Source organism: Hippopotamus amphibius, chromosome 7 (genome assembly GCF_030028045.1).
Source record: "Hippopotamus amphibius kiboko isolate mHipAmp2 chromosome 7, mHipAmp2.hap2, whole genome shotgun sequence".
NCBI classification, from domain to species: domain Eukaryota; kingdom Metazoa; phylum Chordata; class Mammalia; order Artiodactyla; family Hippopotamidae; genus Hippopotamus; species Hippopotamus amphibius.
In genome coordinates this window covers 68,543,026-68,557,906 of record NC_080192.1, presented here as the reverse complement: position 1 = coordinate 68,557,906, position 14,881 = coordinate 68,543,026, and the positions used below count along the sequence as shown (strand labels likewise).

At 36.3% G+C, this 14,881-nt stretch overlaps 1 protein-coding gene across 1 annotated transcript in view; it reads right to left on the bottom strand.

Moving 5' to 3' along the window:
• Positions 1 to 14,881, bottom strand: part of DNAH6 (dynein axonemal heavy chain 6) — a 276,466-nt gene that overhangs the window by 209,016 nt on the left and 52,569 nt on the right. Inside the window, exons 12-14 of the mRNA XM_057743457.1 lie at positions 6,780 to 6,900; positions 2,931 to 3,082; positions 281 to 433 (exon numbers count right to left, since the gene is read on the bottom strand). Coding sequence (XP_057599440.1) covers positions 281 to 433; positions 2,931 to 3,082; positions 6,780 to 6,900 — 426 coding nt within the window. The remainder of the gene's footprint in view (positions 1 to 280; positions 434 to 2,930; positions 3,083 to 6,779; positions 6,901 to 14,881) is intronic.

The following is a 14,881-nucleotide window of genomic DNA, read 5'->3' as shown; positions in this document are numbered from 1 at the left end:
CTCATCTGCAGAATGAGAATAAAAATTATCTATACTTAAGGTTTTGTGAGGAGCAAAAATGTAATGTATGTAGAAAATGTAGTGCATGCCTGGCTAGTAGGGTTTGATCAGTGTTAGCTGTCATTACTACTGTGATGTAAAGACATCCGCTTACTTTGCCTGAAAGTGTTTCTGATGTACTGACAGCTGTTTCTTGACCTTCAGTCCCTCAATTTTTCTTATTTGCCTTCCTTACTCACCACAAGATCTAGAATAGAGAGTTACATAAGAATCAACTCACCCTTTCCTGAATTTCGTCAAGAAATACTAAGCTGTTAACATATTCTATGGTGGTAGTTGGGGCAAATTCAAGTTTATATTCTGCATCTTGTGCCTCAGAGATAATGGCATCTACTTTTTTCTTGCTTAGACGAGGAAGCATATAATTTAGCACCTAGGAAAGAAAAAGGAACTGTGAATCAAAACTACTTGAGTATTTCCATTTTATTATATATTTTTCTTTTTTTCCCAAGAAGTTTTACTGAGATACAACTGACATACAATAAACTACATATATTTAAAGTGTACAATTTGATATTTTTTTCTTATTAGTAATGCATATATGGCAATCCTAATCTCCTAATTCATACCCCCCAAACCCAACCCCCACTTTCCCCACTTGGTATCCACATGTTTGTTCGCTACATCTGTGTCTCTCTTTCTGCCTTTCCAACTGGTTGGTCTGTACCATTTTTCTAGATTCTGCATATATGCGTTAATATACGATATTTGTTTTTCTCTTTCTGACTTACTTCACTCTGTATGACAGTCTCTAGGTCTATCCATGTCTCTACAAATGTCCCAATTTCGTTGCTTTTTATGGCTGAGTAATATTCCACTGTATATATGTACCACATCTTCTTTATCCATTCATCCATTGATGGACATTTCAGTTGCTTCCATGTCCTGGCTATTGTAAACAGTGCTGCAGTGAACATTGGCATGCATGTGTCTTTTTGGATTATGGTGTTCTCTGGGTATACGCCCAGTAGTGGGATTGCTGGGTCATATGGTAGTTCTATTTTTAGTTTTTTAAGGACCCTCCATACTGTTCTCCATAGTGGCTATATCAATTAACACTCCCACCAACAGTGCAAGAGGGTTCCCTTTTCTCCACACCCTCTCCAGCATTTATTGTTTGTAGATTTTCTGATGATGCCCTTTCTAACTGGTGTGAGGCAATACCTCATTGTAGTTATTATTTATTTTAGATAAATTCTAATTGAATGTCTGTTAAGTCAACAGGTATTGGAAGCAGCAGTATATATGAAGGGGCTTTTTTCTTTCACATTGAACCAATAGGAAGGGCTAGTTTTGAAGATCATTTCCAGATCTTCACACAATCTTTAACAGATTGCACAACTTATTGAAAAGTTTGCTTAAATGCTCTGATCTTTTGTAAGCACCCTTTCTGCTACTTCGTCCTGTATGGTGAACATTGTGGTACCTTCCCCAGCATCAACTCCACTTCTTTCTGTTAGGTGGTAGCAATGTGGTTGGGAGGAAACTGATGTCTCCTTCAGAAACAAAGATGGAGTCTGATTGGTCATAAGGCAAATATGAGCATGGCTTCCTTTGGCTAACATGACTGGATTAAGATGAACCTCTGACCTTAGCTGATCCAATTAGGTAGAAACCCGAGACTTTTCTTTTTAAGGCTGAGAGGTCTCTCATGTTCTTTCTCTCTCTGAACATGAACAAGGAAATAATTTGCCTGTGGAACTTTTGACAACCGTTTCAGAAATGTGAAGGCATGAGAGCTTTAGGATGAAGCTGAAACAGCAGAAGGTTTGGTACAGAGAACAAAAAGAACCAGGTCCTCATTAATACCACTGAGTCACTAGATCACACCTCCCTGACATCCATCTACCCTCTGGACGTTTTAGATGATAGCCCATACATTTTCTGATTGCTGAGTGTTGTTTGCTTGGTATATAGTAGTGCACAGAGTGTTCACAAATGTTTGCTGATGTTGAATTTGCTCCAATTCTCTCTCTATATATATGTATTATATATATATATATATATATATATATATTTTCTTTTTCAACAGATGAAGCAGCAAAGCTCTAGAAGAAAGCCCAATGCCATACAACTAATTAGTGACAGAATAGATACTAGCACTCAGGCCTGCAGCCTTTTAGACAGGGCTCTGTCTTCTTTCATCTGCACCAGGGATCAGCAGAAGTTTTCTATAAGGGCCGAACAGTAAATATTTTAGATTTTCAGGACATATGGTCTCTGTCACAACCCAGCTCTGCCCTTATAGTGAGAAAGCAACCACAAGCAATACATAAGCTGATTGTCATGGGTGTGTTCTAGTAAAACCGTATGTACAGAACAGGTGGCGGGCTGGACTGGTCCTGTGGGTCGTAGCTTGCCAATCGCTGTCCTACACCATCGTCTCTCTGGGGGTATTTGACAGTATATATGACGCTAAAGGAAGACCTGAGACTTACTGCAGAAGCGATCAAATTTCCTCAGCTCTACAACTCACCAAAATATAATCAGATCTTTAGGGACAGTTTCAGATCAGGAAGTAATCTCCTAAACTTGATCTCAGTACCCTAGACTCAACCAGCATTCCTACTAGGACACTAAGCTGTTACAGTGGTGTCTCTTCTGTAGGAATTCTTGAGATTCTCCAGTAAAGGAAAAAGGAATGGGTGTAAGAGGCTAGTTTGAGAACTGCTGTCCCCTCATCTGAAAGCTGACTGTGCTTGGGATAGAAAGAAGAATATGGGACTTTTCCTAGAAATTAAGGATGTGAAATAGACATGTTAATTTTAAGCATTTGCAATACTGGAAAATAAAGATAGGTTATTTGCAGGAGAAAAATCATAAAATAGTTGTAGAAACCATAATTAAAATTTTTCCTAGTTCACAGTTACCTCCAAGCATCGCAAAGGTGATGGCATTAGCTTTTCTTTTAGTTGCTTAGTGTCAATGAGCAGCAAGCCTACATTTCTGGTGGGCCTTAGAGCTACTGCATCCTTGTGCTGTCTGTGATATTTTTCCAGTTGTTCACTAAAGAACTTAACATCTACATAAAATAATTCATATAAAGCAGAAAATACATCATATTAGATTTTGAAGGATCATTACAAACATATATTAAAAATCATTGCATTAATGTTTACATATGTATTTATAATGCATACCCATATGCAAAGTACCTTGTATAACTTACAAATGTTAATTTACAATGCTTTATATTTTATTCTTGTAATAAAGAAACTAATATTTAATGATGTAAATATGCTTTCTGGCTCCTGTTAAGAATGGCACATGAAAATAACTTGTATTTGCATTAGAGGATCTAGTCTGGAATGGACTAGATTCTAGAGACAGGTTGGTTTGAAGTTGGCTTAATCTAAGGGTACACATAGTACCTCAAAGTAAGCATATGAGGATATTAACAACAGAAAAAGTTTGAAACGCAAGAGATCAGGCATACTAAAGTTATCTCCATCCCTCTTCCTAATACCGCTGCTAACCCTGCTCCCCACATCGAGATTAAGGCCGTTGTCAACTTTGTCTGCCAATGCTGCACTTGCATTTTGATAATCTTCCTATCTCCACTTTCTCCCTTTTCCAATCTATTTGGAACTAGTGGAAGCCTGATTATCTTGAAATCATACTATTGGTCAAAAACAGCTCTTACAAATACACACACACTACTCTGCTTGTCTTTAAAAATCCTGTACCCTCAGGGCCTTTAAAAATGTAGCTAACTTTTTCTTTTCTTTTTTTTTTGGAGTACAGTTGCTTTACAATGTTGTGTTAGTTTCTTGCTGTACAGTAAAGTTAATCAGCTATACGCATACATATATCCACTCTTTTTTACATTTCTTTCCCACTAGGTCACCACCGATCACTGAGTGCAGTTCCCTGTGCTATACAGTAGATTCTCATTAGTTATCTATTTTATACATAGCATTGTATATATGTTAATCCCAATCTTCCAATTTATCCCACCCCTCCCTTCCCCCCTTGGTAATCATAAGTTTGTCCTCTGCATCTGTGACTCTATTTCTGCTTTGCAAATAAGTTCACCTGTACCATTTTTCTAGCTAACTTTATTTTCAATTACTCTCTCCACTTGGGTCAGATTGATTTCCTTACTGCTTCCTGTTCTCCCCCTCCTTCACCAGCCCAAAGGGAAATGGTGTTGATTCCTGCCTTTATTCACAGCATCTCCTACCTGGATACAAGGAGGAGTTTGACACAGTATAAAGAATACATCACACAAAGTGTGAGAAGACCTAGGCCCAAGTCTTTATTCCATCTGTTTCTGGGGCTTTGGGTAAGTACCTTAATCTTTCTGAGCTTTGGCCTACTCATGATACAAAAAAGGGAAAACAATTTCCTGTCCTACCCACTTCAGAAGGTTTTGATGTGTGTATTTTTGAGAAACGAAAAGAATAAGGATATCGAGTGAGCTGAGAAGACCCCTGTAATGAAATCTGTATAATGTTGCTTGGTCTAGTATTTTCCAAATTTATTTGAACACAGAGTCTTTTTCATGGTATCATGCAGTATCCTTCAGAATAGTGGTCCAAGGAATATCAGTTTGGGAAACACCAATTTGGTCCAATACTTTCGTTTTATATGTAAAGAAATTTAGATCAATAGAGTTTAGGTGACTTGGCCATGGTCACATATAGCCATGTTCAGAGGAAACAAAACAGTAAAGCTGACAGAAGAGCTCTCTCTTTACGAGATAGAGGAGGGGCCATGTGTATAATAGTTAAGCACACAAACCTTCGAGTCAGAGAAAACGATTTCTAAACCACTTACTAGCTGTGTAAGTTGCTTCAAGTTGCTTTATCTCTATATATTTCCATTTGCTTCTTTGTAAAATGAGAATATTAACACTTGCTTCAAAGAATTACAAGGACTAGATGAGATGCTTGAAAATCACTTGGCACAGTTTCTGTCATCAGTGCTCAGCAAGTGTAGACATTATTAGTAAACACTGACACTGATAGAAATGTAGTGGTGAGATATGGCTGATTATTTCAGGAAGCCACAATTTGTCCCCTCATCATCTGGGGCTAGACAGAGGGCAGTCTGGCTAAAAGTTTGGTTAAACAGATACTTTTTAAGTATAAGTATCCATTATACATGCTAGGCGGTGTTATAATAGTTTGAGGGAATATGCTAACAGACAAGGCATGGTATCCAAGGGGCAAAGCTATATTCTAGTGGGAAATAACAGGGTTCAGAGGTTTAGGAAGCACCAGGGAGTTCCTAAACGAGGAGGAACACAAGGTTTAGGCGTCCAGACCAATGTACTTCAGCGTCCCAGACAACAAACAGCTAATACCTCTGAGACCCTGGTTCCAGGATTGGGACAGAGCTGACAAGCCAAGGCAGGACTAGAGGAAGGGCAGCCCGGGAGCCTGGTGGCCTCTTCCAGATGGCACTTGGGGAGGGACACGGTAACAGGAGACTAGGAGGCCTTGGCTCGAGGCTATGAGTAGAAGATCTAGGTGATTAGAACTGGCTCTTTGGACTAGGACTACTCCATGTGCTGAAATGCCAGGCTCCACACCTTACTGCCACCCTGGTGCCACCACAGCACCTGTCAGTTCCCTTCAGTTCAACACACACTAAGGCTCAGTGTGACGGTGCTGGTGAAGAACAGCAGAAATGGACTTGTCTAGTTTTGTTTTCTAAAGTAAGACCCCACTTTGGTTTCTCGAGCAAGTCAGTGTCTTGAACAAAAAGGGTCTATTTCAGATTTTAAAAACTTAAGGGACATAACAAGTGAATATGGTGCCTACTCTTCAACTAGATTCTGGGTCAGACCAGCTGTAAACTGCTTTATTTGGTGGATTCTGAATATGGACTAAACATTGACTTTAGGGATTTTTTTTTAGATGTGATAATATTATTTTGGTTCTGTAGGTACATGTTTTTTGGAGATGCGTATTGAAGTATTTCATTTGGGGATGGCTTGTCTAATTTACTTTTAAATACTTCAGAATAATAAAAATAATGGGTTGAAAGAAAAACATAAAAATTTACAGAAAAAATCAGTGCTGCTTTGTGAGGCAAAGTATCAGAGGAATCATTTTTGTGCATAAGAAAATAAAGGAATAAAGCCAGTTCATGAAATTAAAAAAAAAGAATATGAATATATGCTTCACATTTTTAAATGGTAATAATGAATAATTTATACTTAATTTTCATAATCATTTGGGAAATTTCTTGCCTGAAATTTCACTTGGGTATTGTATTTTATTTTCTTTTGTTGAAAATAACAAGTTTAATAAAATAATTTCCCCTTGGATCTCATTTCATGACTAAGACTTGTGGATTCACACCCACCAGGTTGCAATATGACCACAGAAATAGAGTAACTTGAATTCCTGAGATACGTTACACTATGTAAACATTTTTTAAAGGAATCTGAGAGGTAAACATTCCTTTCAATTTCTTCCCATTTAGAGGCTATATAACCTTAGCAATGGTATGACTTCATATGAAAAGATAAGCTCTTGGGGAGGAGTTCCTTCCCATAACATTCTGAAATAAAACAGTAACAGTAAAACTAAAGAAAAAAGTGGTTCCACAGCAAATAATCTAGAAATGAATAAACTCTTGCATTTTGTCAGATCAACTCTTTTGGGCTACCATTTCTGTCACCATACACCACCAAACAGAAACCTAGATGACAATAAACCTTGATAGGCCCATCAAACACAATTAGTAAGGACAAATGGAAAACTTACCAGGTTCTTGAAGTTTAAGAGCTTGTAAATCAAGACTTTCATTTTCCTTGAAGAATATCTGAAACTTTTCAAATGTAGCTGCATATAATTGAGCAGATTCAAATGCTGCCTGTATGGTTTCCTAAATGTTATAAAAAACAGACAAAACTATATTTTTCAACTCTATACAACTAAATGAACAGAATTCAATTCTATGCAACTAAATGAACACAGGTGCCTTCTCTGTGCCCAGCACTGTGCTTTGACCTGGAGATACATAAGTGAGGAAAGATACCATCCTCGATGACAAGAAGCAATCAATGGATTCTCTCATGAAGCTAAAAAAAAAGTCTTCAGATCTGACTTTCAAAGACTTATTCTTTATGATTGAAAGGAAGCACACATAATTTTTTTACCTTCATGGTGAACTTATACATCACCAGTAATTATTGGCTTGGCCAAAAATTTGTTCACATTTTTCCATAAGATCTTACAGGAAAACCCAAACGAACTTCTTGGCCAACCCAATATATGGCAACAGACAATGTCTATTTATTTTCCAAACCGCAAATTTTATATGTTGGTTTAAGTGTTTTTGAGCAAAGGCAAAACCACTTAGCATATTTGCAAAATGACTCACCTAGTCTCATCATTAAGTCCTCTGTGCTGGCAGGCCTCTTATTCCAAAATGTCTTCATAATTTGCCCTAATAACATTCCCTTGCGTCACTTAAACTTGGCTCCAATCTCCACTTCCCCACAGTTTTTCCTGTATACCCATGTCAATACATACTATCATAGTTCCGTGCCTGTGAACAGCAGCTAGGATCTTTTCCTTGTTGGTCTTGGTCCATTACCTCTTGGCTGAACTCCATCACCTTCCCTTACATTGCCTTCCAAGACTTCTTGCAAATAACTGCTATTCCCAACATGTCAATGCTAGGGTAAGTGGCTCTGACTCTTCCTTTATGGATAGTGGGTAGTGGTAGAAAGTTGAATCACAAACAACAGCACACACCCTAGATGGCTATATTTAGTTATTTTTTCATTTATTTCCCTTTAATAGGTTCTTAGGTAATTTTTCAGAATGTTTCTGCTGTTTACTTCACTATATTAAAAACTGAGGGGAAGGGGGGAGTCGAGGGAGGGAGGGAATACGGGGATATGTGTATAAAGACAGATGATTGAACTTGGTGTACCCCCCAAAAAGTAATAAATAAATAAATAAAATTAATTTTAAAAAAACTGAAGGGAAGAAACTATGTCAAAATATATCTCCTTTGAGCAGATTTAATAGTGTCTCTGATACGTGATCATACAGGAGTTAGGCAGAAACACACTGGGAGGCCCATAAATGGAAAGCTCCACCAATATGTTAAAAATAGGATTTTAAAACCTCACAAGAAAGTTGCTGATATAGTACAAAGAATTCCATATATCGCCACTGAAATTCCTTAAATTTTAACAACATATCACATTTGCTTTATCATTCTTTCTATATATATTATTTTACTCTGAACCATTTGGAAGCAAGTTGCAGACACAAGACATTTTTACCACTAAATATTTCAGGGTCTGTTTAATAAACACAAAAGTATTTTCTTATATAACCATAGTATAATGACCTAAATCAGGAAATTAGCATTGATATTAATACTATTATCTAATTACAGGCCTTTATACAAATTCTTCCATTTGTCCCAATAATATCTTTCATAGCAAAATTAAAAGCTATTTTTTCCTGGTCCTATCCTATAAAAGCTATTTTATCCTATCCAGGATCATGTATTGTATCTTGTCATATATCTTTGGTGTCCTTTAATCTGGAACAAATTCTCAATCTTTCTTTGTCTTTCATGACCTTTACATTTTTGAAGAGTATCGTGCGTGTGTGTGTGTGTTACACTTCCTAATGCTTACGTTCAGTTATACATTTTTGGCAATAATACTACAGAAGTGATGTAAGTTCTCCATGCATCGTGTCAAAAGGCACTTAATGTCGACTTATCCCATTACTGATGATTTAACATGTTGTTTAAGGTGGTGTCTGTGAGGTTTCGTCACGGCAAACTTACTACTTTCTCTCAATCAATAAATATCCTATGCAGAGATGCTTTGAGACAATATCCTTTTTCTCATCATGCCTTTGCATACTCGTTTTAGTATGCATTAGCAATTCTTGACTATTTCTATGGTTGCTACAGTGGTGATCTTTCTTTACATTTTCTTTCTACATTTACTGGTTGGTATTTTACTGTAAAGAAGAGCTTTCCCTCCCCACTCCTTTCATTCAATTGCAAAATGGACTCATGTATTCTCATCTTATTCAAAGACCGATATAATCACTACTTATTTTAATGGTCAAATTGTCCCAGGGAGACCTTTCGAGTTGGCTTTTTAATTTTTTTCTGCATGTCTCCATTACTTCTTAGAGCACCTTCTTATTTTTTGGTTTAACAATATGCTCTGGGATGCTCTTGTACTTTCCCCGCCCCAGGTTTTGAATAAGCCATTTCTCCAAAGAGATTTGGTTCCTTTTGATTTGGAATGATATATAGAAACCAATGTGTGGACACCAAATATGCTCATTGCTATTAAGATTCATTGCTCCCAGGCCATCTCAGCAAGTAGGTCTAGGAAACACACAAACCGCCCACGTACATACATACATACATACATACATACATACATACATACATACATACACAAACCCTACACATAGTTCTTTTTCTACTGATCAATTAAAAATCATGAGTTCATAACTCCAATTCCAATATAATACCATTCTGGCCTTTCCTCTTCCATATTTGTAATTCCCTTTCTGAGGATGAGTAACCTCGTTTCATTATCTACAATATATAAAGTTATCTGCTCAACTCCAGCATACACAGAAAGTCATTCCAGAATTGCTAACACACTAATACCACTATGAAAAACAGACTAAGTGGCATTCAATATTTGTTTTAGGTATAGTGGTCTTTAGCTTAAGGGTATATGGGCAAAATAGTGTGTTTAAAAGTTACTTGGTTTAGTTTTTTCCCCTTCCTTGCAGTGTGGTTTTGTTATTTGAAATATAATCTAGGTCATTTGCTATTTATTGTATTGTATTTTAGGTTTTTGTTTCCCCATTCTTATTGATTTTTAAGACCTGTATTAAAAGGTATACTCAGAACTAAGTGTGACTCTTCCCATCTTTTCTACTCCATACCCACCATCCTGTCTACACCATTCCCAGTCTCTCCTCTAGGTAAACAATTTCCTTGTTTTTTTTGGTTTATCTCTTCCCCCTCCCTAAATTCTGACATAAAAAGTAGCACACTATAAATGTTCTTTTCTACTTAGCTTTTTTCACCTAACAATATATCCTGGAAATCACTCCATATTAGGTGTTAGATATTTTCCGTATTATTTTGTTCAGCTGCATAGTCCTCCTCTGTGTAAAGGTAACATAGTTCATGTAATAATTCTCCTATGTATTTTGGGAGTTTCCAATATTTTATAAAAATAATAATGTTGACAAAATCTAGTGCATATGTAGTTTTGTATTGTTGGACATGCATCTTCAGGGTGCACATTTAAAGGTAGTATCGCTGGACCAAAGCTAAATGCATGTATAGTTTTGTTATATACTGTAAAATTTGCATTCCCAAATGCAAAGTGTGAAGAACTTTTGTGTATCCATAGGCTAGCCAATGGAGTGTTATACTTTTGAATTTTGCTAATCTGATAGTTGAGAAATGCTACCTCAATTTTGTTTCCACTTGCATTTCTCTTATGAGCGAGGTAGAATATGTTTTCATGTGTTTAGATTCTTGTTTGGGGTGAGTTTTCTATCATATGTTTTGACCATTTTTCTACCTAGTTTTAGTCTCCTCCCTTTCCCCCACTGGTAGGAGTTCTTCATGTATAGGAATATTAGCCCTTAGCTGTGATTTACATGCTGCAAATAGATTCTTGCAGTTTGTAATTGTATTTTTACTTTGTTTATAATTTTTTTTTTGCCTTGCAAAGTTTTAAAAAACTTTATACCATAAAATTTGTCAATTTGTGCTATTATTGCATCTTGATTTTGAGTCATAGCTAGATAACCTTTCCTTATGAGCAAGATTATAGAATTCACCCATGTTTTCTTCTAGAACTTGAATGATTTAAATAAGTTTTTAGATCCCTGATTCAGTTATTTTTATATACAATGTAAGATATGTATCTAACTTTAACTTTGTCCCAAAGGCTAATCAGTTGTCCCAACACCATTTATGAAAAAAGTCCAAATATATCTCAATGATTTGAAATACCATGTTTTTCATTTAATAAATTTTCATATGAACATAGGTGTATTTCTGGATTTTTTACTCTGTTCCATTGGTCTGATAGCCAATACCATGATCTTTTAATTATAGAGTGTATGTTTAATACTTGGTAAGAATAATACCCCAAGTAGCTTTTCTTTTTTAGGGTTTTCCTAGCTTCCATGCATGTCTATTATTACATTTAGGCTTTACTATAAACTTATGCTCTATGATAAAGCTTATTAGTATTTTTATCGGCATTGTGCTAAATTTATAAATTAACCTAGGGAGAACAGACATCTTTATTATGTGGAGTCATTCCATCTAAGAACATTTGTCTAAGTCTATTTTTGTGTCTTCCAGAAGCTTTTAAGAAAACTTAAAAAGATATCCTTATGGAGGTTTTTTTTTTTAAACATTTCTTATTAGGCTTATTCCTAAATATATTACCTGCTTTGTTGCTATTACAAATGAAGTTTTTTCCACCAGGCATTTTCAGTATTCTAGAACAATTTATGTGCTATTGTGAATATTTGGTCTTTGGAGAGTTGATAAAATTACCCTGTGAAACCATTTGGGCCTGGTGCTTTTTACAAGGTATTTCTTTGATAACTACCTCTATTTCTTCTGTGATATTGGTAAACTTTCTATTTTAAACATAGTTGATTTAGATTACCATGTTTTCCTAAAAGTACCACCCATTTCATCCAGGTTTTCAAATTTATTCAGATAAATGTCTGCAAGGTAATCCCTCATTTTTTTTCTTTTCTGTTTCAGTGGTTATTTCCTTGTCATTTATCATTGATTGTGTTAGGACTTCTATATCCTTATTTATTTTTTTCTGCCTTATGATGAGAGTTGCATGTTAAAGTCTTCTATTGACAGTGTTTCTATTTATGTTCCATTTATGTTTCATTGCATCTCTTTGCCTTTTGCAAGTGTTTCCTATATATTTGGTGCATAGAAATTTATAGTCCTGACTCACAGGATCACAAGTCTTGCTTTCTTATTGTTTACATTTGCCTCTACACCATTGAGCACTACTTCATTTTCAGTCTTTCTGAATTCTTAGTTTTATATTTCTCTCTTGAATGCAAAGCATTGTTTGTCTTGCCTTGTGGGCCGGATTGACAATCTTTTTAATACCTGAATCAAATACATTTACGTTTCATTATATTATTGATATATTGGTCTCAACTTGGTTATATTATTTTTATGTGTTTTATGGTTATTTTCTGTGTTTATTTCTCTACGTGATGTCTTTTTTTAAAAATCCCATTAGTCACCTGTTCCGTTATTAACCTTTCATTATTTGACTAGCTGGTTATTACTGTTATTCTTTAATTCCCACCTGTACCTCTAAATCAACCAATAAATATACTGTACTTTTTCATCTTATTCTCTAATTTCTCTGTTTTTAAAGTTGCATTATTTCTGCTTCATTAGAACATTCGGCATTTAACAAATGAGTCTCCCATCCTTTCTTTATGTTTTAGTTTTAGATAAGTCTACAACTAAATATATTAAATATTCATCATCAGTTTTTAAAAATTAAGACCTTCTTTTTCTAGAGCAATTTCAGGTCTAAAATTGAAAGACAAGTACAGAGGTTTCCCATACACCCTCTGCTTCTACACATGCATACCTTTCCCTATTATCAACAACCTCTACCATGGTGGTGTATTTGTTACAATTGATGAACTTACATGGACACATCATAATCACCCAAAATCCATTGCTTACATTATGGTTCACTCTTGGTATTGAATAGTCTGTGGATTTGTACGAATGTATAATGACATTTATCCATCATTATGGAGTTATACAGAGTATTTTCACTGTCCTAAAAATCTGTGTTTTGCCTCTTCATTCCCCCATGATCAACCCCCTGGTAACCACTCATCTTTACTGTCTCCATGTTGTTGTCTTTTTCAGAATGTCATATAGCTGAACTCATACAGTATTCCCATTACATATGTGTTATGCCTTTTGAAGTTTCCCTACAGTTCTTGGATAGTCTGTTCTGTTTTTTTCAGTCTTTGTTCTCTTTGCTTTTTGGCTTTCAGGACTCTATTGATATATCCTCTGACTCAGAAATTCTTTCCTCAGCTATATCTAATAAGCCCATCAAAGGCATTCTTCATTTCTATTACAATGTTTCTTTTAACCGCTAGCACTTCTTTCTGGTTCTTTCTTAGGATTTCCATCTCTCTGCTTACACTGTCCATCTGTTCTTGTATGCTGTTTATCTTATCCATTAGAGCCCTTAGCATATTAATCATAGCTGTTTTAAATTCTGGGTCTATTTCCAATATCCCTGCCATGTCTGGGTCTGATACTTGCTCTGCCTTCTAATTTTTTCTCTTTTTTAATATGCCTTGTAACTTTTTTTTTGATAATTGGACATGATGTATTTGGTAAAAGGAACTGCTGTCAGTATGTCCTTAGTAAGGGGATGGTATGTGTCAGGGTAGAGGATATATTCCATAGTCCTTTGATTAGGTCTCACTGTTTTTCTTTTTTCAAATATTTATTTATTTTTGTCTGCATTGGTTCTTAGTTGCAGCATGTGGAATCTTTTGCTGTGGCATGTGGGTTTTCTTTTCTCTAGTTGTGGCACGTGGGCTCCAAGGTGCATGGGTTCTGTAGTTTGCAGCATGTGAGCTCTCTAGTTGAGGCGTGCAGGCTCAGTAGTTGTGGCACATGGGCTTAGTTGCCCCACAGCATGTGGATCTTAGTTCCCAGACCAGGGATCAAATCCACACCCCCTGCATTGCAGGATGGATTCTTTACCACTGGAGCAGCGGGGAAGTCCCAGGTCTCAGTAAATGCCTCTGGACTGTGAACTTCATAAGTGTTTCTCACTCTTTTTTCTCTTTCTTCTTAGGTGGGACAGATGGCTAGAGTGGGCTGGAGTTGTATATTTCCCTTCCCCCAGGTATCCAGTTAGGATCTGATAATACACTAGCAAATTAGGCTCTTGTTAACCAGTTTCCTCTGAGGGCAGGCCTTGTTAAGAACGGGGGATTTTTCTCTATTATTTACTGAGAACCTGGTTGAGTTCCTGCAGGTAAGTTTCATAATACTGCGGGAGTCCCCTGTGTAAGCCCCCTGGAGTTTTCAACTCTCAGAGTTGTTCACACTGAGCTTCCAGCAATTCATCAATTATAGTTCAGGTTTTCCTGTCCTGGCACTGGTTCTCACTGCAGTTTCTGCTCATAGTCACTGCCTTCAGAAGCCATGACCCCCTGCATTCACCTCTCTGTCTCTTCAATCTTGAGGGCTGTGGTTTTTCTTGTGTCCTCACCTCTCTTACAGATCCTATAGCAATCAGTGTCCAGTTTTTACCCATTGTTAGGATGGAGTGGCAACTTCCAAGCTCCTTACATATGGATCCAGAAATAGGAAGATCAGTCTTTTTGTCAAGGTATTTCTTGGTTGGAGGAAACTCATCCTAATGTCATAAAAACTCCTGATCAGTACCAAATTCCCTAGGCCCTTGCCTCTTTAAAACTACTTTTCTATAGCCTTGATATTTGAAGGACTAGCTGGCTAGATAAAAATTCTTGATTTGCATTTTCTTCCCTTGAGTTTCATTAAAAAATGCCATTCCATCATTGCCTTGCTTTATTTGTTGTTTTTGAGAAGTCTCATGCTAGTCTATTTCTCTTACTTTTATAAGTCATTTGATCATTGTGCTGTGAGATGTGGGGGAATCTAGCTTTAAAAGCTAATAGTTTTAGGAGGATGCATCTCGGAGTTGATTGTTCTAGGCCAATTTTCCAAGGTACTCTGTAGGCCCTTTCAATATATAGATTCACATTTTCTTTTCTTG